At 43.5% G+C, this 27,743-nt stretch overlaps 1 protein-coding gene across 1 annotated transcript in view; it reads left to right on the top strand.

The window, feature by feature from the left end:
• The window catches only part of DNER (delta/notch like EGF repeat containing), a 293,762-nt gene that overhangs the window by 167,773 nt on the left and 98,246 nt on the right, over nt 1-27,743 (top strand). The window contains exon 6 of the mRNA XM_019657048.1: nt 14,430-14,583. Within this exon, the coding sequence (XP_019512593.1) occupies nt 14,430-14,583 (154 nt within the window). The remainder of the gene's footprint in view (nt 1-14,429; nt 14,584-27,743) is intronic.

Raw genomic sequence — 27,743 nt, 5'->3', positions numbered from 1 at the left:
AGACAGGTGTTGATGCCAAATGAGCAAAACTACTTTCATTTTAGAAGAGCCTGAGAAGCTCTAGGAGATGCTCTCATCTGCTGACATAAATGACCTTGAACCTGTTCCGCAGCAGAAACCCATTCGGGCAGCCCTCAGAGAAAACAGGAATTTGGGCCAGCTCATAGGATCTTTTTTATCTCTCTTTCCAACATGTGATCTAAAAATTATAATTAGAAAAAATGATTTGAGATTGGCCTCTACACTGAGGACTGTTGTATATGGCAGCCACATATTAGGTGTCTCGCCTTTATCAGCTGTGCTCATGAAAGAGGAAGTGAGCTTCATGTTTTTTTCTAGAACATACATGGATCTTCCAGCTCAAGGACCTCCACACCCCCCAGCCTTGTGACATGGATATTTCATTGTCCCATCTAATAATGGGGAGACTGAGGCTCTAGGGAATTAAGCATCCCTTTCTTTTTTAAAAAAAATTAAATTTGTTGGGGTAACATTGGTTAATAAGAGTACATAAATTTCAGGTGTATAATACATCATCTGTATATTGCATTGTGTGCTCATCACCCAAAGGTTAGTCTCCTTCTGTCACCATATATTTGACCCCCTTTACCATCTTCAATCTCCCCGCTTCCCACCCCTTTCCCCTCTGGTAACCACCATGCTGTTGTCTGTGTCAGTGAGTTGTTTTGTTTGTTTGTTTTGCTTGTTCATTTGTTGTTTTCTGTTTTACATCCCACATATGAGTAAAATCATATGATTCTTGTCCTTTTCTGTCTGACTTAATTCACTTAGCTTGATACTCTCAGGATCTATCCATGTTGTCACAAATAGTTTCATCTTTTCTTAGGAAACCATGCCTTTCCTCTTTTTGTTTTTAATGAAGAACCTGTAAAGGTTCTACACAGTTTTCTTCCTGTGTAGGGAAAAACTCAGTTCTTCCCTACTGTGTATTTCTTTATCCCGTGTGTCTCCTTGACCTCCGCAGAGAATACTTCACTTGTGACACTTCTGGTCCCTAAAGGTGTGAAGGTTGTCCCCACACCAACAAGCAGTTCTCAGAACAGTAGAGTGTCCAAGAAGTCAGTTCATTTCTGACACCATCTACCTGGAGAGAGCATCAGGTCCCACAGGTTAAGGGCTCAGTCCCACGAGACTGCCCTCTCCTCACCTTCACTTCAGATGCCAGTCGCAAGTCCAGGTTGTCACTTGTACTTCTGACTAACCTGCGACAGCGGAGGTTTCAGTGGTCCCCTTCTTGGGTTTGATTAATTTGCTAGAGTGGCTCACAGAACTCAGGGAAACACCTATTTACATTTACCAGTTCATTAAAGAATATGATAAAGGATACAGATGAAAAGACAGATGAAAAGATATGTAGGGCGAGGTCTGGGAGTGTCCTGTATACAGGAGTTTCCGTTCAGTGGAGTTGGGTGTGTCACCCTCCTGCTGTTGGGTTTGCCATCCTGGAAGCTCCCCGGACCCTGTATTATTGGGGTTTTATGGAGGCCTCCTCACATAGGCGTGATCAATTATTAAATCCATTGCCAGCCCCTCTCCCCTCTCTGCAGGATGGGGGTGGAGCTGAAAATACCAAGCTTCTAATCATGGCTTGGTCTTTCTGGTGACCAGCCCCCACGCAAGAGCTCACACAGAGTCACCTCATTAGAACAAAAGGCCCTCTTACCACCCAGGAAATTCCAAGGGATTTAGGAGCTGGGTGTCAGGAACCAGGGTCTAAGACCAAATATTAGAACAGAAGGTGCTCCTAGTACTCTTATCACTTAGAAAATTATAACAATTTTAGGCACTCTTGATACGTATATATGTTTTATCCCCCCTACTATCTCATAGAACCTCAATCCAATATCCTGTTCCAAAAGTCATACATGAATTAGAAAAAAACTCCAAGCATCAAAATGGTTAAAATATGTTATATTAACCAAGAAATTTTTGAAAGGAAGATATGTTAATGTTCTTACATTAAAATTTTATATATAGATTTTTCTCTTACGCAGAGGACTAAATTAATCACCCAAAAGAAATCACTTCATGTGAATATTATAGATAAATAAAAACAGTTTGAGGGCCGGCCGAGTGGTGCATTGGTTAATAGCTGGCTTGGGATGCCAGAGGGCCCTGGTTTGGATCCCACATGGGGGCCAGTGACACTGCCCTCCACAGCTAAGATGCTGAACAACAGCTCGACCTGGAGCTGGGCTGCCGTGAGTCACCGGCGACGGCGTAGGCTGCAGCCCCTGCTGCAGTGGGTTGCCATGGGCTACCGTGTGTAGCCAGCAGCCAGCGTGAGCAGCCAGCAGCCGCAGTGAGCGACCGTCCAGAAGCCGGCGACTAATCTGCCTCGCCCAGGAAGAGCACAATGATAATACCAACATGGGCCAGTGAAGCAACGACCTCCACAACTAAACTGAAGAACAAAACGACAGCAACTTGTCTGTTCCCCTTCCCCCAATTCCCCAATTAAAAAAAAAATCTAAAAAAAACCAAACCAGTTTGAAAGCAAGCAAGATTCACCTGCCTGTACACTTGTCTTTTGCTACCCCTGAGTCACATACTTGGATGAGTTTCTTCTGGAAATTATTAGAATGAGTCTTTTCTAATTCTCCCAGAGAAACACATTTATTAGATAATAACTTGTCATTCGTTCAATATTAAAATGATGAAAGCAACAAACATTTATTGAGAAAAGATTTCATTAAAATGAATGATAGGACCTTCCCACCTTTGCTGGTGTTATTTCAGTTTGTGTGAGGTGAAGTCAATAAAATAAGAAATGCATTTATCAGATCAGGGACTTGATATAAATAAAAATCTTTCACAGTAAGATAAAGGGTTTTTTGTTTCCACCTCTAAATGCTGAAAAATTCTTTTTAGTCAAACTCCACAGTACCAGGGACAAACCTCTTAGAATTTAGGCTATGATACCAGTGGTCTAGATTTACTTGTGTATATTCTTATTTCAATAGGAAAACACAGGGCTTGAAAAATTGCATTCACTTTCCCTAAGGAAGGCCGAACTGTTCCCTTATATCAACTCCATGTTGTGTTTTATATTTTTATTTTCAGTGTCTTTGAATTGGATTTGAGACTATTCACAAAGGTACATAAACTCTAAAGTAACTTATTAAGAGGAAAAAAGATGTGAAGACCAAGGCAAAGGAGAATTATAGGTCCAATAGGAAAGTAAATCTAGGTTCAAGTTATAAATGTTCAGAGGAAGACCCACCTACTGGGTAACAATGGGAATTGGGGACACACATCCTATTGGATAGATGTTGTTGAATATCTATTATATCATTTTAGCTCTTTTAACAGTTAAATTTTAAAAATTGCAGCATAAATAATAGAATCTTTGGGTTACAGCACATTTCCTTTCATTTTCTCCTATTATAGAAGTGAGGTCCAACAGAAAACAAAGTAACACATTATATAAATTACTTGCCCAGAGTCAAGGAGATAGAAGAACCAGGACTAGGATCTCAGCAAGCAATGCAGTGTTTTCTCTTAGTGTGCCACATGGCTGTCTGTGGTTCACTTTTTTTTTTTTAGCTGGTGGCAGCTCAGCGGCTGCTCAGCTCGGGCCGGGAATCGAACCGCTGTTGCTCAGAGCTCAAACCCTAGAGCGAGCTCTTAACCAACTGAGCCACTCGGCCGGCCCTGTGGTTCACTTTTTTTTTTTTTTTAAAGATTTTTATTAGGGAATTGAGGGGATGGGAACAGTGCTGGGGAATTGAGGGAAGGGGAACAGACAAGTTGCTGTCATTTTGTTCTTCAGTCTAGTTGTGGAGGACGTGGCTTCACTGGCCCAAGTTGGCACCATCATTGCGCTCTTCCCGGGTGAGGCACATCAGTCGCCGGCTTCTGGACAGCCGCTCACTGTGGCTACTGGCCGCTCACGCTGGCTGCTGGCTACACACGGTAGCCCAAGGCAACCCCCTGCCATAGGGGCTGCAGCCTACGCTGTCGCAGGTGACTCCCAGCAGCCCAGCTCCAGGTTGAGCTGTTGTTCAGCATCTTAGCTGTAGAGGGCAGCGTCACTGGCCCTCAAATGTGGGATCCGAACTGGGGCCCTCTGGCATCCCAAGCCAGATCCCAACCATTGCGCCACTCGGCCGGCCCTGTGGTTCACTTTTAATGTAGTTTCTTTCCATGTAGAAGGGCAAGTTCTGGAATCAGATTATCTGGGTTCAACTTTCAAAGCTTCAATTAATTCACTGGTGTCACTTGGCCAGTTTACTCACCCTCTCTGTGCCTAAGAGTCCTCAAATATAAAATTGGACTAACAGTAACAATGAGGATAACTGTAGTTTTGCAAAGCCCTTAGAACAACAGTGCCTGGCATTTATCCAGTGCTCAATAAGTATTCATGATGAAGATGATAGTGATGATGATAGTGACACAGACTTATTTCTCTAACCAAATGGTCAGTTTCTAGAGTCCATGAACTGTATCTTGCATGTCTCTGTATGTGCAGTGCGAACCTTCTCATACAGATATTGTTCAATGAATATTGTATGTCCTCTGAGATAATAGGTTGACTCTAGTAAGCATCAAATATTTGTAAAGGACTGAAAGCAGCATTTGGGGAAGACTGCTCTGAAAATAGTTGAAGAAATAAGCCAGAGAGCAGGTGGATGGGAGTTATGGGCTGAATTGTATCCCTGCAAAACCCATATGTTGAAGTCCTAGCCCCCAGTACTTCAGAATGTGACTGTGTGGAGATTGGACCTTTAACGAGGAGATGTAGGTGAAATGAAGCCATACGGGTGGGCTCTAATGCCCTATGACTGGTGTCCTTATAAAAAGCAGAGATTGCAATGTGGACACACAGAGGGAAGATCAGGTGAATGTGACAGTGGGGATGTGTGGCCTATATGGGACTGAAACCCCTGGGCCATCAGATCTAAGACGCCTCTGGATATCATCCCCTTCAAATGCCCACTCAGTGCATGAAGACTCCCTGTATCCCCTTTCTCAGAACGTTATTTGAACCCTGCCCCTCATACTTGGAAACTTAATTCCTTGCATTTCTGAATATCTTAAACTGTAAGAATATCTCTAGGAGACCAAATCTGCCTCCCTCTGCCGCTGCCTCGCTGTGTGACCTTGAGCAAGCTACTTAAATTCTCTGATCTGTCATTGATGAAAGGGAAAAGTAATACTGACCTTGCAAGACTGTTGGGGGGATTGAGTCCTTATGTGGTACTTGGTGTGTGACTTTCTTCAGTAAATGGTAGTTTGGTACCCTGCCCTGTCCCCATCGGCTTTCCATCTTTAGAAAAAGTTGTCGCTGGTTTATCATCTTCGCTTTACATTTAAAAATGTAATTCACAGTGAGTTTTCCATCAAGGTAACCTGAAGATATTGGGAAAGCTCTCTATTCTTCAGTGAGTCCTCATCAATAATTTATACATCAAAATGTCCATTTTATTAAAGCTTTTTTATTTACCATTGTCTTTTGATATAATAAGGGAAATAACTAGAAGACTTAATGGAATTTTTAAATAAGAAAAATGGTATGTCATTTACTTGTGGGGTAAGGCTATTTTTTTTTTCAGGGAAATTCAATGAAAGATGAATTTTCAGTGACATTTTTTTTTAAAGCCAAACTTTATTTTGTTAATGGATTGGAACGTTGCAGCAAATAAGTACACAGATGTTAGTGAACTGAAGGTTGAGGCCGAATACATGGAAATCTTATGCCTAATTATGGCTACACCCAGAGTGCTGAGAACACGTACGTTGGCAGGATGCGGTTAGAAGCTGCCCCTGAACATCTTCATTCCGCCAACCCGTGCGTCCAGTTTTAGGGAGAAAGGCTTTTACAAAATTCCCTGAAACACATTTACCTCCTTCTCCCTTCAGTAATACACGTCAATGTCCTTTGGAAGGAGAGAGCAGGGTTCTCATCCATTATTGTTTCTCTTATTTCGAATTTAACATTGAAGCCAAAGAAATGAATTCTCTGAATTCATGAATGTCAAGTCTTGAATTTAATGCTTAGATGACCTGCATGTGTCTAAGCTTATTTTTTTTAAAAATTAAGCTGCTACATTTATAGTTAGTGAACTCAAGGAGAACAGCAATAGTATGCCTAATATCTAATGGCAAAACAAGATTATGAGCTATAACCAATGCAAGGATGTATGTTGTTTAAATTACATTTTAATTATTGAACAGTAAGACCCAGCTAACAGACAGGAATTTAAAACATGGAATTCATAGTGAGTTTTCCTTGGAGATAGATCACTGTGTTCCCAACAAGAGGCAACGACTTGTCCCTATAGCTGGACTCCAGGTGTTCTTGTGAGGCCTGGGCTCGGGGAAAAGTATTTGTAAGCACTTTTACATCATAATTAGAAGTCTCATAGAGTTTCTTAAATTTTACGTACAAACAATTTATTCTGTTTCTTGAAATACTAAATCTGGGTTTAGCAAAAGGCTAAATTCTACCTGTATCTAAGAACGCGCTAGACTGATCTGACCCTTTAGTTATAGCTCACCTATGTGTAATCAGATGAACACATATGCTATGGTGACTGCTTTTTACCTGGTTTGAGAGTCCACTGTGTAATTTCAGACCCGAATGACTACCCGGTCTGGCTCCCGTGACCTAGGAGCTGGGATAATAGGTCCTTGGCTGAGGATCACTGGGACCAGGCATCGGTGGCCTCTGGCTCCACCGATTCAGGGTCCGTGCATTTGGGTGATGGGACGACTGGAGCTAGAATCTGACTGGTGCTGTGTTGGTACCTGAGCTGTTGGGCCTCACTGCCTTCTTTCCCTAAAGTCCACTTGCAGCAACATACGCCCCCAGTCAAGGCGCCGCAGAAAGCCCTTCCTTCAGGAATTCTCTTCCTGGACAACTGCACCTGCAGCTCCTCCATGAACTAGGAGCCAAGGTGTTCCAGAGCTTTCCAGTGTTGGAAACAGACTCTGCTTCTTGGCCCTGCAAGTGTGTGAAGAGCCAGCTCAGAGAGAGTTCTTCTGCCTTGTTACCCACGGGCTCTGCAAGCAGGAACTGCTCGCTCGCAACCAAGGCCTGGGCTGGGAGTGCTCTGCGTGTGACCCCCGCATGCGGGGGAAGCTAAGAGGCCGCCAAGCCTCCCCCATGGTGTGGGAATGGCTGAGCCTTCTCTTGGAGGAGACTTAGTTGTTCAGAGGGAAATACGTTCTCTTTTATGTTGTGTGATTCATGTTGCCCGCAGGGGAGAAGTTGGCAGTCCCTTAGGACGGGCAGAGCTTTTCCTGGCACTTGGATAGGAACTAGACGTCTGGAGTGGGGCTTCCTATACGAGGGTTTGGTGACGTGCATACAGTGTTCTCCATGAATCCCTACGATAGATAAATGCAACAGCGGACTCCACGGGGAGGAGCTGGACACAGGACTTGACATGTGACTCTAATATCTCAAAGTTTTATCTTTTCTTCCTTGGGACTTAGCCAGACTCTTAACATATAAGCAACACATTTTTTTATTATGGAAAATTTCAAACATATATATAAAGGTGGAGTGATTTGGCAAACCGCCACGTCTGCATCACTCAGCTTCAACAATTACCAACTCATTAGCCAGAGTTTTCACCTTGCAGGTGCTCAGACTTTTAATTATGAGTAGCCCTGATGTTGTTTGGAACCAGGCTGGCCCATGGTGGAAATTGAAATTGGCCAGGAGAGTCCTTTAACCAGGAGTGGTTTAAATAATCTCCTTTCCATTTTCAGAGTTTCAGGGGCCCGTTAGCTACTTTTTTTTTTCGCCTGGGATTGTCCTCCTAATCCTTGTTCAAGTTTTAGTATGAATGTGCTGTTGAGGAATGTATAAGTGGCTCTGATGCCACCTTAACCAAACACCAGGTCATCAGAGAGAGAGACAGGAAGTGGGAGGAGAAGATGCACTGCCTGCTAGCCTGCCTTTAAGCAGCCTGTTAGAAAGTCAGCTTAATTGAATGAACATGTGAACGTCTATTATGCATGAGTGACCAGAGTCCCAGGTGTCAAGGACCCCCAAATCTGGTGAGCATCTTCCCATAAGTGTTCATGAGCGATTAGGCACTTCATGTACAAGAGGTGCTTTCAGCCTTCAGGAAGGCTATCTTGACTCCATTTTGACATCTTATTTGAATAAATTTGGCTAAAGGAAATTAGAGTCAGTGAACCAAAAGGACAGTCAATGATGCTGATAAGGAAGGCAGCCAGATAGCAAGGGAGGAGGTAGAAAAACGACAAGAAATGCGGAGCAGGGACTAAGACACTACAGTTGTCAGGGGTTATGGTCTCTCCCCCCTATCTACTTTATTTTGGCCACAGCATTTATCACCTAATTTACTACCTTATTTACTTGTTCCTTTTGTTTATTGTCAGACACCCCCGCTAGAATATAAACTCCATGAGAGAGTCTCCTTCACTTTTGTGTCTCCATTTCCTAACGCAGTGCCCCCCACAGGCATCTATGGTACCCACAGACCATCACAGTGACAACAGAATAACGCGCAGCTGAGAGTGGAAACGCATTTGCAATCTGATGATATGGGTTTAAGCCTTCACCTTACGCTTGTCTGCTGGGATACCTTGAACAATTTTTTTTTGACCTCTCTGTCAAGTCTGTTCTCAGCTCCTAAAATGGATCTGGTCATACCCACCTGACAGATGTGGGGAAGATTGATGAGATAGTTCACTGCAAGCAAACTCTATAAACAATGAGATTCAGTGTCGGGGAAGCTGGGGATTTTATGTTTACACTGAGGTCACTGGGATATCAAGAAGAGGTAACTATTTTTTGTATACTTTGTGGAAGAGAGAAAATAAAATAGAATGGCTAAATTCTGATTTTTAAAGACAGAAGTAAAGTTTCTCATGCTGTGTTCTTGACAATTAGGCTTCACTGGGGTGAACCTTATAGAGAATAAGACAGATAAAGAAAGTTGGGGCAGATTGTCGTGGGCTTTGGGTGCCATGAAAGGGAGTTTAGATTATTTATTCACACATTTGGCTGTATATTTCATACAGTATTTTTTTTTATTTCATACAGTGTTGAAATATAAAAATATCCAAAGAAGTCAGAGTCAGAGAAGACATAAATTAGAAGGCAATATCCAAACTAGAAAGGGGTACTAGCCTTCTAGGTCACAGAGCCCTAGGTAGTTGTTAAAGTTGAAACTCCAGTAGACTCTGAGCTTAACTGCAGCCAAATCAAATAGGAAAAAACAAACAGTGCAGTCATATGATCTGCCCTGTTCATGAGGACAAAACACCAGTTCTCACGGCTAGCAAAATTTTTACTGGCACTAAAAAGAGTAAATTTTCTTGGCTAGAGCTGTACAAATGCGGCCCCAAAACATGTAGGTATTTAATGTTCTCAACAATGGCCTCATAGTAAATGCAATAGTAGGTTTAATAGGGATGGCTTCTGATAGGGCCCTTCAACATTTAGCTGCAGGCATAAGGTGAAACAGGAACTCAGTGAAAACAATTCACTTTCAACTCAGTGAAAGAGAGAGCAAGAGAATATATGGTCCAGGATCCGGTTTTCTGGTGGTTGGGTTTAATTTAGTGTCAAACAAAACCTTGAGGAAGGGCTGAGCTCTCTGTATGCACATGTCTTCAAAAACTTGTTCTCTCCAACTAGAGTTGGATTGAGATAAGAGTCAACTTGCATCCCACCATCACTCCCTGTCCGTTCATCTCAGTTTCCATTTCTTGGTAGCACTGACCACTGTGTGACAGGATGTCATATATTTCTTCATTGTCAGTCTAGGTATAAACTAGAATAAAAACTCTATGAGAACAGGGACTGTCTCCTGTCCTTCACCCAACTCTAATACTCACAATGTTGCTTGGCAGATGGAAGTGTCCAACAGCTTTGTTGAATGAATAGGATTGAAATTTGGACAATATCCAGCTTCAGATAAATTATCTGGTAAGAGCCAGTTATTATATAATGCCAGATAAAGATACTCTCATACTTGGAAGACCATCTCAGATGATAGTGCTAGCATCATACTATGAAAATTGAAGAGCTAACTAAACTGCCCAAAATAAATGGCCATCAACTTCTGCTTTGAGATGTGTGGGAATTACTTCTAGTCAGGGTTAGGGTGTTATCAGAATAAACTAAGCTATAGTAATGAAACAAGGTAATGTAATATAAAGCAACATTACTATGTATAATACAATTTCGGGGGTTTTTTTTGGCACATGAGTTATGGTTTCCAAAGTTTTATACCAAGCCAGACTCCTTATAGAGAGGCTTATAAAGTCCTACATCCGGGGCCTCAACTGAGTACTGTCAACATTTGTGCCAGAAAATTCCTTGTTCTGGGGCCTGTCCTGTGCATTGTAGGATATTTAGCAGCCTCCCTCATTGCTATTCACTAGATGCCTGTAGCAAGCCCTCAGCTGTGACAACTAAAAATGTCTCCAGATGTTGCCACATGTCCCCTGGGGGTAAGATGGCACCCAGTTGAGAACCACAGCCCTGCATCATCGGACCCTCTACCTTCATATGCCACCGTTCGCCCTGCCATTTGCTCTACTCTAGCCACGCTAGCCCGCTGGCTCGTTCTTGGTGGGGCTAGCCTCCTTCTTGGTGTCTTTTCACTGACAGTTCCTTTTGTCTAGAAATCTTCCCTTAGACTCCTCCGTGGCCCCCTCTATCAAGTCTTTGCCCAGTTGTCCCGTTCTCAGCATGCCCCACATAACCACCCTCCCCTTCTCTCCCCTTCCCTGCTTTATTTCCCCCCACAGCATTTATCACCCAATTCACTGCCTTATTTACTTGTTCATTTTATTTATCATCAGTCACCCCCACTGGAATATAATCTCCATGCGAGAGCCTTGTTCGCTTTTGTGTCTCCAGCTGCTAGAGCAGCCCCTGGCGCAGTCACTGCTCGCTTTGCTGAACGGCGAGGAAATGAATGCAGGGATGACTAAGAATATTTTTTAACCTAGAACTTCTCAAAGTAAGCTTTTCACCACGATTTGGAAACATTTCATTAGTATACAAATGGAATGTTTGACTTCAAGCTGTTGTGGAAAATTGAGATTCTACATTGGGTTTTAAAATTAATCTCTATGAATCACTTTTCATTTTACTTGAGAAAGACTTCTACATGTAAATATACAATAATTTTGCCAGGAAGCATCGTTCCTTAATGTAGCTAAGCTACTAATTTTAAGTAAGTCTGTTTTGTCTCTAATGCTGGTTAAGTAAGTTGGACCTAGATTAGTGATATCACAGTTAGTGGGGGTAAATTTCTTGGTTGGTAAACAGTTTACAACTTTCAGTGATCAAACACAGCTTTCCACCAAAAAATATGCTAAAAACACAGCTTCCTAGTAAATAGTCATGACATCTTATAAGTCAGCAGTCTTGAAACTATTAAAAGAAACCTTTTAATATTATAGGAAAGCTCTTCATTTTTAGAAAATAGACAGGAAGAAATCTAACTTTATGGATGACATGATACAGAATACACAAAGATTCAAATCAAATTTTATGACCATGGGTATATTCATCTTCTTCCTCATCCATCAATCAAAGTTTAAGAATTAACTCAATATTTTGCTTGGTCAAAAGCAATTGCTTCAGCAGTTTCTTAAAGTTTATTTCAAGGCTTCTGCTTAAAACGAATAGAAACAAATGGTGTGGCTTCTGTTGTAGCTTTAAATTCAATTTAACAAGTGAACTTGCAGATATTTAATTTGGGACTTATAATAATTTACTTTCATAAGCAACATAGTTTCCATGGACCAGATGAATGATATGCGAAATGTACCCTCCAAATAACCAAAGACATTTATCTGCAATATGGATTGTCTGGATACAGACGAAGTTAATTATAGAGCACAGCTGCCAAAAATAATGACATGTAGTAACTTATGATGCCGGAGGCCCACTTTGCAACTGTATACACTGGGCGCGCCAGCGTTTACCTTTCAAAGGTGGCAATATAACTCCAGATCCACAATGGGTTCAAGATGCGTCCCCTGCAAATTGCAAAGGTGTGTTCTGTTGTACATTTGTGCAAGGACAATGTTTTCTTTAGAAGACGGTTCTACAAAAGGAGTTTCCTTTTTAAAAGGGTGCCTTTCTAATGCTCCTCGATGCAGTTTCTCTCAGCTTTCAGTTACAAAGTCTATGCAAACACACACAAAAGGAGAAAACTCACAGCATCATAACAAATCAGACAGGAAGCCAACTGTTGCTAGAATGCAGAGGGAGTTTCCATTTGCCACAAAGGTGTGAGAGATGATAGAAATAGATGGCAGAAACCGTAGTTCTCACAAGAAAAAGCCATTGTTTTAATTCCAATTGTTCTCGGTTAGAAGTTCTTAAAGAAGACTTGACTCTGCAACTTATAAGGATTTGTCACAATCCCTTAACAAAACATATTCAAGTAACATGAGAAACGTACCTATATAGTATTTGGTAGTTTGGGTCCAGCTAAATGTCATGTTTGACTGTGGCCTTTTGGATGGTTGCTGAGATCAGGGGTCATCTGCTCCCGGTTTAGTCACTGTGGCAAGGGTGTCCTCTTATGGTGTAAAATATGATCTCACCATGCAAGGGACACTTTTTCTTAGAGAAGCCGTGTGTTGGGGGCCAGGCAAGTTAGATGGTAGGGCATTGGAAGTCTGACTACATGTAGAATGCAGCCATGAAACAATTTTGCATGAAGACCTCAGGTGGGTGTTTCTTTCCAGGAATGCAAGGTTGAGTCAGTACTAGGAAATTTAAACACTCAATTCACATATTGATATGTTAAAGATAAAAAAAAATAGACAGTTTTAAAAATGCTAATATTACCTAAAATTATTATTATTTTTTAAAAATAGAAGCTAAAATGGCGTTTGCTAAGATTCAATAATCATTCAGCATAGTACTTAGTGGTAAATTCTGCAAACCTCCTTTTGAAATAAAAATTATTCTGGAAGACCCAGCAGTGTAACCATGAGGGCAGGAGAAAGGAAGGCGATGCTGTCATGATTTGCAATTTACAGGCAGGTGTTGTTGGAGGTTGTGTTTTATCTAGACAACAAGAAAATCAACCAAAAACTCGCTGACCTGTAATGAGAGCTCAGCATGATGACTGGTAACATAACTCGAACATTTTCTAGATCAGTAACAGTCACTAGCCAGTGTGATGGGGCAAGAAAGGGATGAGGAAAACATCTCATTAACAGTGGCCTCAAGGAAGTCTAAATATGCAGGAATAACTTTATCTAGGGATGGACAAGAACGCTAACACTTGATTGAGAGACAAAAGAAAATGAAAGAGAGGAATGGACAACGCTGCTTTTTTCTTCTGGAGAAAGGAAGACGCCGTGTTGTGCTTGGGTGGGGAGGTACAGGGTGAGGGTCCTGGATTAACAATACCTGAAGAGGGGAGAGTCTCTCACTGAAGTTAGGGCAGGAGGCTGGGGCCCAGGACAGGGAGGGACGGAGGGAAGGTTTGCTCAGGAGACGCTGTGGCCAGGGCTTTGGAACAGGTGCCTGGTGGCTTGGGGAGAGCTGGGAAAGGTGCTCCTGTCCGTTTGGTTTTGAGTTTTTCTGCAGTAAGTCTTGCTTGCGCCATTCTCCTTTGCCTTGTTCCCTCCCTTCTTCATGAAAACCTGCAGTTACCATCTACATTGCTCCCCACAGGCTTGGGGGCCACAGTTATGTTTCTAGTAGATGTGTCACCACCCTCGGGCCAGCGTTAAGGAAAGTGAAGGGTCTGTTTTATTTTGGATTTTACAACTGGCTCAGAAATGAGCCTTCCAAATTCAGTCGTCTGGGTCTGAGTTACGCTCTTTTACTAAGGTAATCTTTAATATTAAGTAACAACAGAAAAAGCAGGTTACTTGAATTACACTCCTTTTATTTTCTCTCCCATCCAAGTCACTTGTATGGCGGTAGATTGAGGCTCATTTTTAGGGTGATTCAGTAAATGCAGTGCTCTGGAAGGGTGGTCCGAGGAGGACATTTGATGATGTTTTTGTCACCAGTGCTGTGTACGCCGAAGGAGTTTAGTTAGTCGTAGTGACATCTTATTTAATGGCTGTTGCACAATATATCTGCTCTAGCAATATTGCCATTTCCAAGTCAGCATTTCCAGGTCAGCAAAACTTCTTCTTTTTTTTCTTTTTTGCTTAAAATTATCCCTTCTATTTCTATTTTAGGAAGATTGAAAATGGTTGAAATAAATATGAATGAAGAACCATAAAAATAAATGTTTGAAATTACACTGTAAAGCACTGCATTTCTTTTAAAGCTATGATTTTAATCAGGTCACGATATAAGTGATATGATTAAAAATAGTCAGTGTTGGTATAATTATACAAAGAAGTGGTGCTTGAGAACTTCAAGTTTCACAGCCAAAGTATACATTTGAGAGGACTCTAGTAACATACACTGTATGTTTGTGTTTCAGGCAACTTTTTCCTGTCACTGTGATGATCAGTATGTTGGAACTTTCTGTGAAGAGTTTGATGCCTGTCAAAGGAAACCCTGCCAGAATGGTGCGAGCTGTGTTGATGCAAAGGGAAAGCAAGATGGAAACAATTTCACCTGTGTCTGCCTTGCAGGTATGGTCTCCATAGCTAATCATTATTCTGTATTGTTCTGTAGAATGTATGCTTATTAATTAATGATGGTGAGACAATAATTGTTCAGGGGTTGGACAAGGAGATTTCAAGATCCCATTTGATCCCGTCAGTCTCTGCTTTATGTAACCAGGAAAAGGAGGAAGTTCACTTGGGAATAAGTATGCTGTCCCTTGGCTGGCTTTCTGACATTTCCGTATGAGCGTTCCACCATTTTTGTTCTCGGATAATGGTATTCTTGGTCAAACAGAGGCTTGGATGTTTCAAAAACAATTCTACAAGTATGTGCTGAGTGTGTGCTGGCCCTGTGCTGGGTAATTATGTTAAATCACTTAAGAAAAATCTAGAATAAACTGCACAGGTGGTTATGTCAAGTCACCTAATCTTCCTGTTTCTGTTAATTTCCTTTTGTTCGTGTATGTTCATTAGCCCGAGTTCCTGGCACACTGTTCTCCACAATGAGGCAAGTCTGTAATATTCCTGGATTAGTGCAGAGGATTCGGGGATGTGACCCGAGACTTTCAAAGTCTTGGAGCACAATGAGTGACGCTCAGGAGACCGCAGTGCACAGTGTGCCGACCGACGTCTATGCTCTGCCAATTATCTTAACTGACTTACTGCTTAGCCAACCCGAAGCTTAACCTTTGAGGAGCAGGAGTGACATTTACCAGTGAACATGCTGATACAGCTGTTTGGATGCAGCTTAAAAGCAAACACCAAATTACTCTTATTATCAAATAATGTGACATCATCTTTCAAAAATGGTGTCATCTTTCCTGTTCCATTTCATCCTGTTGCCGACTTCTGCCACTGAGTGGGGATTCGGGATGAGGTAGGGGTTGGGGGTGGAGAGACGGAGCAGGGTGGGGTGAGGTGGGAGTTGGGATTAAATGTTCATCATAAGAAACAAGACCCAACAAGGCAGACATTTATAAATGAAAAAGTCAAAGTTCTTTACTCATCTAGCCCAGCCCAAACTGTCAAATCATAGGAGTAGGTTAATAGTTGGGTATATTCTTTCCAGATTTCTCTTTCTTTCTCTTCCCCTTTCTCCCTCTCCCCTCCCCCACTTGTGTGTCTGTGTATCCCTGTGTGAGTGTGCTTATTTTTCTTGCAGATCAGATGATTAAGTATTTTTCTATATGTTTTTTTAAAAAGTGATTATAGTATATACATTGTTCTCGAACTTGCTTTTTTCCCAGTAGATCATAGATTCCCTTCCATGTCAGTACATGTGGAGGTAGTTCATTCATTTTAACAGTTTCATAGTGTGTCTCCTAAATTTGTATCTCCAGGCGAGGCACCCTTCAGACCCATTGATCTAAACACCTACTTGGCATTTCCCCCATAGCCTACATTCTTACCCGTGTTCTAGGACAAATCCTACGCAGAGGTAGAGGAGATTTGGGAACTGGTATACTGGGATGCAATCTCTTGTCTTTTCTCATCACTTTCTGACTTGTGTGCAAATTTCTTAAGCAAATTTCTACTTTATCGGTTCCTATTTTCTGTAGAAACAACCCCTCTTCCCCCTTTTAGCTCTACCTCTCAATAAGCTTCACACACACACACACACACACACACACACACACACACACACACACACACACACACACACACACACACCCTAATGTTTATTGACTATTTCCCATGTGCCAGGGCTGTGCTAAGTGCTTTCCAAAGTTGTTTTTAGAATAATCTCTGAGTTAAACATTCTTAATTATACTGATTTCATAAGTGAGAAAACTGAGGGAATTTTGTAAGTTGGCCAAGAATATTAGGCAGAGCAACACCTGACTGTACTGCAGGAACACATCAATCCCCAAATCCCAGCGGATTCTAAGAAAAGGTTAATTTCTGCTGTGTCATAGTCTGATGAAGACAGTTGCCCTGCAGCTGGTCGCTCAGGGACCTGGAGGGTCCTGTGTTATGTTCCCAGAGCAGTGCCTGGAGGTGTCTTATATCACTTCCACCACATGCCCTTACCCAGAATTCGGTCACTTAGTCCCTAGAGGCTCTGCTGAGGAAGAGGTGAACATTCCCAAGGTCTCCGCCATGCCAGCTGCAAAGCCAACAACTGCTGGTCCTGGGCTTTGACCCAGGGCTTCCTGTTTGCCTCTGAAGCCCGTGCTCCTGACCGTTTTCTTATATTCTTTCTGTGTATGCAGCCACACTGTGTGCTGAGTACTTCCCTGGCACAAATATGTGACTCAAGACCATGTCTTTCAGCTCTCTCCTCTCAAACAGGTCTCTTCTTAAAAGAAGAAATATTAAGCGTTTTTTTCCAAAAAAAGTGGACTGGTTGCTCAAAATGAGGAGTTTTCTTACTTAATTGGCTTCTGAATGTCCTTGAAACTCTTATTTTCCATAGGAAAACTATATTTCCTTTGTGGAAGAACTATTTATAGGTTAATTAACATCAACTCATTGCCCTCCGAAGCTCGCGATATCATACATAAGAACTGGCAAACATTGGGAAGTGTAGTTTCCTTTTGAAAATTTACCCTGCTGTGCTCTGATTATTGCAAGTTTGATCATGAGAAATTACTTTGATTGATGAATGAGTGAATTCAAACCAGGGTCTTGTCACCAGAGAACAAAATTTTCACGGAGACGTTGCCTTGATGCAATGCCCATTTCTCTGGAGAGGAGAACATTCCTTGGTAAGTGAAAATATTATTTTCAGCAAAGAAGCTTCAGCTCCGGATTTTATAACATTTTGATATTTTGCTTTGATTTCTATGTCCAATGCCAGTAGAAATAGAATTTTTTGAGTCATGGGTAATCTAGAGATGTATGAATATGGTGAACTGGATGTTGAGTTGGTTAAGTAACAAGCTCTCTGCTATAGTTTACATTTTGATTTTTAATACAGTTTCTTGGAAGCACGAGGTGATTTTTTAAAATTGTAAAACATTGATATACAATACAAAATGAATTATAGATTATGGTCAGTAAAATTTCTATTTTGGGGAGGACATTTTTATCAAGTGTGATTGATTTCTTTTTTGAAACGTCCTTGTAATACTTTCAAAAGGAAGGGGATTGTCAACAGCATCAAATACTACAGCAGAATCTAGGAGGAGGTTATGGCTTTGTCAACAGTTTGTCCAAGCCATTGGCAGCCTCCTGTTTGCACTGGTGTGATAAGGGCTACATCAGCTTTGAGGGACCTCTAAAAGACTACATACGGGGACAGGAGCAAGGAAGGGTAGCCGGAAGGGACCAAGCCCTCTGAAGGGCAGCGCCGTATTTGGAGGTAAATCACTGCCACTTAGTTTTCATGTGGCCTAGGAGCTTCCCCAAGTGACCCTGGTTGGCAGGGAGGGATGAAGTCAACAGGATCTGGGCAGGATGTGAGAATGAACGATTGGCACATGTGGACTGCTCCGAAGACAAGTTTAGTGGCAAAATTAATGTGAGGAACAGATCAGAAAGGTCTTTTTTATTTAGTGTTTAAAAAAATTATAGCACACTGGTTAAGAGCATAGGCTCTGGATTCAAAATGCCCAGATGACAGTAGTAAATCCCACACAATTAGGCCTTAAATGTGGGCTACTTTGCATGGCCACAAGGTCATACTTGCTGATTCAGGGCGAGCTTCCTAGAGACTCTCCCTGCCTGTTACATGAGCCCTAAGTGCCGGAGGCAGGAGACCTGGTACCATCTGCCCTGGAGTCTAGACCCCTACTCGTCCCACTTGACCACAGCCTCTGGAGCCAGGAGTCTACCGTCCCTACCATTTCTTTGAGCAAGTTACACAACCTCTCTGGGCCCGCGTCTTCCAGTCTGCAAGGAGATTACAACCCTCGCGTGGATGGTTATGAGTATTAACTGAGGATGTAAGTTTGTGGTCTCTTCTGTGGACATGTATCTCTAGTCCTTAGCCCTGGCGCTCAGAAGCTAAATAAAGATTTGCTGAATGAATGAATGAATGAATGATGAAATTCCATACAAGGCATACAGTAGGGGCGCCATTCGCCTCCCCTCTCTTTGCCCCGTCTCCCTGGGCTTCTCCCCGTAGCACACATTGTTTTTTTTTGCCTCCCACGTCAGACTGTGGCTGGCCTCAGGGCACCGACTGTGATATTATCTTTTTATTGCTCCACTCTATCAGTGCCAAGCCCCGTGCTTTGCACATAGCAGACACACAATGAATGATTAAGCTCAAAGTTAGCTTTTTAAATCAGGCTTTATTCTATAAAAGCCTTCTAATTTCCAGAGTATACTTTTTCCTCAAAGGAGCTTTTTCTGAAAAGGATAGCTGTGGTACCTGAGCAGAGCCATCACTGGCCAAATATTGTCAGCGCCGTACAAAGCGTTTCTCAACCCGAGAGCACCTCATTGTTCAACTAGTTGGTGATTTCAGCCTGTTTCCAAAAACTTGTCATTCCCAAGGCAAGGGGGCCGTAGTCAGTGTCCCAGCTGTACTCGTTTAAGCACTGACTGTGGCTCAGGTGACCTCTAGGTGCCTTTTAGAAGTGGGTCACGTCCTCCTGGAGACAGTCCTGAGGAGGTTTGCCGAGTGCTCACACCCAGTTTCACTCAGCTCGAGAAATGAGCACGTTAGCAGGTCATGAATGCGGTTTGTCAAAAGTGGGTTAGGTCAGACGCTCAGAATGGAACCTCTCTGGAGGTGAAGAGTGGGAAGCCAGGGTGACTGCCCGAGGCTGGAGGACTTGACCCAGGTCACCAGGCCTGCAGGCAAACAGGAATTCTGGCCACTTCACCCTCTGTCCGTCTTTGGGTCAGCGTGCGTTTTACCAGCATATTCAGGGTGAGTGAATTTTCCATGACTGATGAACAGAGCGGAAGGTATGGATGCGTCTGACAGGCTAGGAACCCTGTCGTGCCCGTGTCATGCTGTTCACCCCCTCTTGGGACCAGAGAGCAGCATTTGGGGCTGGGAGACAAAACGGAAAGTGTGACAGGGCCGTCTGGGCTTTCAGTCCTGCCTCTTCTACTTCCTGGTTAAGTGACCTCGTGTGACCCTCCTGACAGACTTCTGCCTTTGGAGTTTCCTCATCTTTAAAAAAAGGATTGTCGTGAGGATCAAACATTCATTCATCGATTATTTATTGAATATCTCTTATGCACCGGGCATGTCCTAGGTGCTGAGAATACAACTGCGAAATAGCAAAGCCCACAAAAGAGGGAGATGAGTCAACAGTGTGCACCTGGGTGTCCTTAGTGTGTGTGTGTGTGTGTGTGTGTGTGTGTGTGTGTGTGTGCGTGTGTGTGTGTAGTCTGGGGAAAGGGTCAGGTAGTGATAGGTACTATGAACACAAACAGAACAGGGTGAAGAAGTGAAGGGAAATGGGGGTATGACGGTAGATAGGGTGATTAGGGAAGGCCTCTCTCAAGGGGAAGTACTTGTGGAGAGACCTGAGTAAAAAGAGCTTGCGAACAATGTGAATATCGGGGCAGTAGCAATCCAGGCAGCGGGAATAGCACATGCAAAGGCCCTGAGGCATGAATGTGCCTGGAGTATGTGAGGAGCACAGTGCCTGGGAGAAGCAGCAGTGAGACGGCTCTGGGAAGGAAGCTGGAGCAGGTCATGGAGGAAGGTCTAGGGTATTATCCTGAGGCAACAGGAAGCGATTGGAGGGGAAACTGGGGCGGGCCATCTGATTTCCCTGTTGTAAAGGTTACTCTGGAAGCCGGTGAAGAATAAACATAGGGAGGGAGAATTGGGAAACCAGCTGGGAGGCCTTTCACTACCCAAACAGGAGATGGTGACAGTTTGAGCACTGCAGTACTGGCGATGGTGAGAAGTTTTCGGTTTGGGATATTTGAAGGTATGGCTGGTAACACTTGCTGGTGGGTTGAAGGAGCGGTAAGTGAAAGTGGATGATGCCAAAGCTTTTATTTATTTATTTATTTATTTATTTAAAATAACAGCTTTATTGAGATACAATCCACATACCACCGAAGTGTGCAATTCGGTGGTTTCTAGTACATTCACAGAGTTGTGTAACCACCATAACAATTAATTTTAGGCTGTTTTCATCACCACAAAAAGCAGCCCTCCTCCCCCCAGCTGAGCCTGCCACCTCGTCCTCCAGTCCTAGGCAATCGCTGACCTACATTCTGTCTCTATAGATTTGCCTATTTTGGACATTTAGATAAGTTGAATTATATGATATGTGGGACTGGCTTCTGTCACTTAGCATCATGTTGCTAAGGTTCGTGCATCTTTGCAGGCCTCAGCACTTCGTTCCTTCTTATGGCCGAGTAATACTGCAAGGAGTGGACGCACCGCATTTTGTTAACCATTCGTCGGTTGATGGACATTCGGGTTCTTTCCACCCCGTTGCGACTGCGAACAGTGCTGCTGTGAGGCCCACCTTGATATGCTCTCTCTTCTTTCTTCCTCCAGACCTTACGCGTCCACCGTGTTCTGTCTTCCTCTCCGTCCCCTAGTCCTCCCTGGCCTCTTGTCTGAAGATTCTAGGGTCTCATCTGAACACCAGCGCCTCACACAGCAGACGTCAGTAAGCCTTTGCTGCCGCTTCCTTATTTCACCTTCTCTTCCTCCTCTCGCGTCGTCTTCATCACTGCCACATGTTGGTCCGTTTCCAGTTCGTACTTTTCTACGCACGCCCTTGCATTTCCTTTCCCTTTCCATCATGACACTGCTTCCCTCAGGTCACGGGCGAGGCCCTTCTCGTTAATTCCCAGGGGGGCTCTTGCTTCGTCCTCATCCTGCCGGTGGTTGTCACCTCTGTGGACGCATTTCTCACTTGCCTTACAGAACGCTGCATGGTGTCCGTTCTCCTGAGACCTCTAACCCTCCTTTCCCGTCTCTGGCATCAGAGCTCAGTCCTTAGCCTTCCTCCTTTAGCTGCTTGCCTCTGCTTTTGGAGCAATCACTCATTCTGAGCCGTCGCCTCTAAGTGGATGGCTTCCAGACAGACCCTTCCGTGCAGCCTGGCCTGTCACCTGAGCTCTAGCACGCTCACTGGACTTGGCACTGATGTATCTGCTAAGACCTCACCCCTCCTTGTTAGACTCAACCCCAGACCCGCTGGGTGCGTCCTCCCTCTGCCTCCCACGCGTGCTTTCGAGCTCGCCTTTTCTGACCGGCTCCAGTTTCTATCAGTGGTGCCATCTCCACCCTCATCACTCAGGCTGGAAGCTCGGGCCTCACGATCGATTCCCTCGGCTTATTTATCTCTGGACAGTCGCCAGGTTTGCTTTATTTAGGACGGTGCCCCATCTGGCCCTGTGCTTCGCTTCCTCTTCCATCGCCGGGCTCTTGTCATCTGCTGCCTGAATGATTGCGAGACGCCTGAGCACCCTCCACAGTCCAGGCTGCCTTGCTGACAGCGACAGCACAGCACCCAGAAGCCAGGGCTGGGGGTAGCGGGCTGGGCTGCAAAGTCAGATGGCACCCATGCCAAGCCTGCACTCACTACCTGCTCTCTGTGCGACTTCGGGAGGAAATTACCTAATCTCACTGGGTCTCGGCTTTCTATCTGTAAATTACGATAGGTGACAGGGTCCCAAGCCTCACAGTCCAGGGGTTGTGGGGAAGATGAAATAAGCTGATACGTGTGGTGGGCTTAGAAAGGTGCCTGGCATACAGTAAGCACTCACTACACACCAGCTGCTGTTACTGTGATTACTGACAAGCCGATAGTTGGATACCTGATACCAGCCTCTACCACTGCTTCCTCTGTCAGAGACGTGGCCTTGGCGCCTTCTGTGGACTCCCTCTCTGGTGAGCCATGTGGGACATTGTGGGACCTTCAGAACAACCTTTCCTCCTCTGCTAAGACCGAGGAGAGCCAGGCCTGAGCTCTCTGCCCACTTTCCCTGCCTCAGGGCCGGCCTTGCTCGGCTCTCAGTCTTTACCGACAAACCTCAGGAAAGGGAAAGAAAAGACTCACGAGCAGCCGAGTGTGGTGTCCGGAGCCTGCGGTCCTGGATAAGGCCAGCTCCTCAGCTCCTGTCACAGCCTGACGTCAGCCCAGCCTTTCTCCCCAACGGCCTCTCACCGTCATCTGAACGGGCCTGGCTTGGTACCATTTCTCTCTTTTGCTCACACGCTGTGTTTGTTTCTTGTGGAGGGTCCTGTCTGCCCACCTGGAGGGTAAGTTCCCTGCAGGGAGGGACTGTTTCTAAAGCTTCCTTTAGACTCCCTGGTTGTGAATTTTCACTCACAAAAAATTCTTTCTGAAAGAATGAATGAATGCCTTCTCTGTGGTTCGATTTATTGCACAAACTTAGATTTCTACTGATAAGCATCTTTGTTTGTCTCTTGTCTATCCCATGGCATAAATTCTTAATTAACTTAACGTTTTCTCCTTTTTGATTTCACTTTCTCAGAGGGAGACATCAGGACCTACTCAGGGAAAGGAACTTTCTTAAAATCTTCCGCCCCTCCCACCCCCGCCTTTGTAATCACCAGATTAAAAGATATTGGGTTGGAAAAGTCATGACGCATTTTTGCAACGAAAAACATGGAAAAAATACGTCATAACTTTTCCGATAACCCAGTATAAGTGTCAGAAACAGTCTGGACTATATCAGTACCACAATTACTTATTTAAGTTTAAGGAAAATGGAACTAAAGGGATTATTTTAAAAATAGCGATGTATGGTGCTTGTGCTGTCATTAGTTTCTATATAATGGACACCTCTAGTGTCCCCTGCCTCTGTGCTAGCAGTTGGGGACAAAAGTCACCAACACTTGCTCTTAAAGAATAGGAAAGCAGACCTGGAAACCATGCAAAAACAGGCGCAATAATTTAGAGGCTCCCACTCATGGAAAGAAAAAAAGTGTGTGTGGCCAGTGCAGTCAGTAAGGGCTTTGGGATGTGATATGCAATATACTTTAGTTCTTTGATCTTCTTCCTTTGTAATCTGCATTATATGTGTAATTGTCAAATAAATAATATTAATACTTGCTGTTAAAACACTGTTTGCTGCTAGTTCTGATCTGCCTCGCCCGGGAAGAGCACAATGATGGTGCCAACTTGGGCCAGTGAAGCAATGTCCTCCACAACTAGACTGAAGAACAAAAGGACAGCAACTTGTCTGTTCCCCTTCCCCCAATTCCCCAATAAAAATCTTTAAAACAAACAAAAAAAATAAAACAAACAAACAAAAACACTGTTTGCTGCTAGTTTTCCAGATCAGTGGTGCTCCAACTTTAGCCTGTACTTTGTATCAGAATCACCTGGAGGGCATCTTAAAACTCAAATTGCTAGGCCCCGCCCCCAGAGTCTCTGATCCTCTGGGTCTGGGGTGATGCTGGTGACTATGCATTTGAAGCGAGTTCCAAGGTGATGCTTCTGCTGCTGGTCAGGGGACCACAACTGGAGAACCACTGCACTGAGCTGCCTGTTACAAACCGAGAGCTCAAACAATATTGACCGATCGCTTGGCAGTGTTAAAATCTGCAAATTATTCATGCATTATGTGCCAGGCATGATGCAAGCTATTGTGGATTTAAGGCTGCACTTGATAGGTATGGATGGCTCCTGCTTTTTAGAGCTGATCTCATGCATTCATTACAACCATCCTGGGAGGGAGCCAGGTATTAATGATCACTGCCCCTGTTTCACCCATGAGGGAAATGAAGGTCAAGGTCAATCCTCTGTTGTCCTTACTCAGCTGATCATTGTCACCATCCAGGACCTTTCACTCCCCAAACCACTGTCCGTTCCATTGTGTCTTTTGCCTGTTATATGTGGGTACTTATTACATGTGGTTCCTTTATTTCTAGCCTTGAAATGAATTTTCCTAATTCTGCTGAATGTCAGCATTCTCTCATGCTTTGCTTTCTGTTGCATATCCCATTTAAATTATGTATTTTTAATTACCTTTCACAGATGGGCCTCCTATATCTTCTTTTCTTTGCCTTTGGTTTTTAAATCATGTTTGCATTTGTTCAGATGTGTTTTTCCCCTGCCAGCAGATCTTACTAGTTTTTTTCTGCTAAATAACTCCTGCCTTCCGACGTTGAAATTGAATGCCTTGGAGGCTGAGCGTCTTGATGGCGCACAGATTCCTGTTATTTGTTTCCTGCTTCAGTTGCTAATATTAGGCATCCGTCTCAGCAACAGTGGCTGAGGCCCCAGCTGGGGCTGCTCAGACCTCCCCCAGGGCAAGAGCTGGGGCTGGTGGGCTCTCTGCTGGCATCAGGCTTTTAGGGCAAATCCAGCAGCTTCCGTTCACTGCACAGGCCAGGCTATTAAAAGACCAGGAATGGTAAAAATAGCGCTCGTCACAATTCTCACCTTGGAAGCTTCCAGGACAGCTCTCCAAAGAAACAATTAGATTCTGCCTCCCAGAGTCAAAGCAACAGCGGGGGAATATTTTTATTTGAGCAGCGGAGTCATGAAGAAAACATCATACACAGAAACGATTGTGTAGGGAAAGAGATGTTTGGAAAAACCACTGATTGCCTTGTTTTTAAAAATAATCTGATCCATTTGGCCAGCTTGGTTTATGCCTCATGTAATTTGCTATTGAACCCCATGACATTTTTCTTCATTTGAGGAATACAGGCAGTATAGATGTTGACTTGGGGGTGCTGGTGGGGGACACAGGATTTTTGTTATATTGCTGGCAATCAAAACACCACCAGGGTGTTTTCTCAAAGCTATTCTGACATTCACAGGGGACTTCACGCTATTTTTCTTTTTCCGTACACTGATCCATTTTAAATTACATTTTTATACTTAAATACAAATTGGTATAAAATGAAATACTCCAAGTCTACATTAGACCCTGTGTAATCAGATAACAATCCCACGAATGGATTTATAGTTCAGTGCATTTTCTTAATGGTGTCTGGTCATCTTCTACCATCTGCCAGGCACACTTACCAGGACAGATACTTCATTTCATCTGATGTCATTTCTCAAGGTCAGGTTGCTTAAAAGCACTAAGCTTTAGTTTAGAGTGTCCCCATTTGTCCCATATGTCCTTGAAAGTCATCCTTACTGTGTATCCTGAGGCACAACTTGCCTTATATCTCTTTTGTTTACTAGAATGTTCTCCAAAGAAACAGTAAGACCTTTGTGACTCCCTACAAGGAGAAATCCGTGTTTCCAATGGTCATCTAGTTTTGAACTAAACCTTTTACTTATTCATTGAATATCACAATAATAAATTCCTTGTTAATGTTTTACAGTCAAATAATTTATTTGAAAATGGTCTTTAACTTGCTTGAGGTTGGAAATATGCCTGAGGATTCTGATCTTTAAAAGTGTTCTGAAGGTGCTGTTTTCCTGCCTTAAGAAGGATCAGTTTCTATTTATCGGAAGATGAGGGGCACTGGGACAAAACAAGGGTTTTTATGATGAAGGGCCAAAGTGTTGTTGACCTCAGCCCAGGTTCTTAACTCCAGCATGAGGGACATTTTGGCCTGGATAGTTTTGTTGTAATGGGACTATCTTAAGAATTGTAGGATGTTTAGCAGCGTCCCTGGCCTCTACCCACTAGATGTCGGTAGCACCCCCATAGGTGTGACAATAAATGTCTCCAGACATTGCCTAATGCTCTCTGCGGGGAGAACCACAGACCTAAGTAATTACACCTGGAGAGGGTCCATTGCAGGAGAAGAGTTCCGTTTCAGATCTGATGATATGCCATGTTGCAGACACCTGTTGAGGGTGCCGAACGCTACTTGGAGAAGCAAGAAGTTGAGAAGAGGGTCAGCATAATACCCCCCATCCCGGCCTGGCTGGGGACGGAGGGACTGTCGGTAGGGCCACTGCTCTAGTGTTAGAGAAACTGGAAGCACAGACCATCGCATAACACAGGTGATTTTAGCACATTTTGGAGGTAACTTTTTTTTTTAATTTTCATAGCTACCTATTTATTTTAATGTACATTAGGAAGAAGAGTTACCGGGACATTTCATCCACGCTGTTCTGGATATTAGTGCTTAGGGAGAGGCTAAAGCTAACCTGAAAGGTATAGTTGATTTTAGGGCAAAAACCTTAAGCAAGTTGATTCATTTCTTCAACCAATATTTGTGCCAGGAGAGGTCTAAATGTCAGGGAGTCAGCTATTAACAGGACAAAGTCCCGATACTGAGGGAGTTTCTGTTCTCGAAAGGGAACCAATAAACAAAATCGTTTCCGGTATTGATAAGCACTGTGGGGTGGAGCATGGAAGGGCCAAAGCCCCACTTGGATGGGGTCACCTTCTAGGTGGGGAGGTAATAAGCATATGTGTGTGCTGTCCGGTAGTGATAGCGCTAAGATGAAGAATAACGGAGGGCAAGAGGCTCAAGTTCTGAGTATGTGATTTCTGAGCAGAGACCCAATTAATGGGAGGGGGTGTCCGTGGAAGGGTGCTGAGTCAGAGGGAACAGCCCGTGCAAGGTAATAATGGGATCCTAGGGGTGAAGGTTTTGATGTCCCAGAGTGGCTTTTAGGTACTGGGAAGACTATCTGAAATTATCTTTGGTGTTTGTTCCTGTGCAAGAATTAAACTTATAAATTATAGTGATTCTCAAATCACTATACTTTGTTAAAATTCCCAATATGTACTGGTTTATCCTTGTCTTTCACTCAAATGCCAACAGTCCCCCCACCCACCCTGAGAACTTAAATTCATCAATCAAAAATCAACTACTAAACATTTTAACTGGAATCATAAGTCTGATTCTTCTAGAACCCTTCTCCCGTAACACACACAAAATGGCCACCACGTATTACTTTTCCCATCTACTGGGTTAATGCGATCACTGTCTTGCTTGAATATCTTCTACCATGCCCTCTGGGTGTCTGTCACCACTTTGGTAGGATAAGGAAATACAATTCATGATTAGTGTGGTTACTTTATTTCCTGGAGAAGAGACCAGCTTTCAGCAGGATGGAAAAAGAACCCAGGCAAAGCTTTAATGGCTTTTTTTTCTTCCCCATTTACATTCCTACCAATCATTCATTTAGTTTTGACTCTGTGGTTATGACATCAATAAAAGAACAAAAGACACAGGAAGGGCGATTTGTGGAAGCCTTAAGTGTCCAGTTCAGAGCATTACGTATAGATGAATAGGGATGGTTCACCTGCGAATGGCAGGAAAGACCCTGCTCTCTAGGGGCCAGGAAATGACTCACTGGTGTTTAAGAGCCCCTTAAACCACCACAGGACGTTGGTGGTCCTTGTCCTCTGCCTCT

This window comes from Hipposideros armiger, unplaced genomic scaffold (genome assembly GCF_001890085.2).
Source record: "Hipposideros armiger isolate ML-2016 unplaced genomic scaffold, ASM189008v1 scaffold_273, whole genome shotgun sequence".
NCBI classification, from domain to species: domain Eukaryota; kingdom Metazoa; phylum Chordata; class Mammalia; order Chiroptera; family Hipposideridae; genus Hipposideros; species Hipposideros armiger.
The sequence above is the reverse complement of the archived record's forward strand: the minus strand, read 5'-3'. Positions and strand labels throughout refer to the sequence as shown.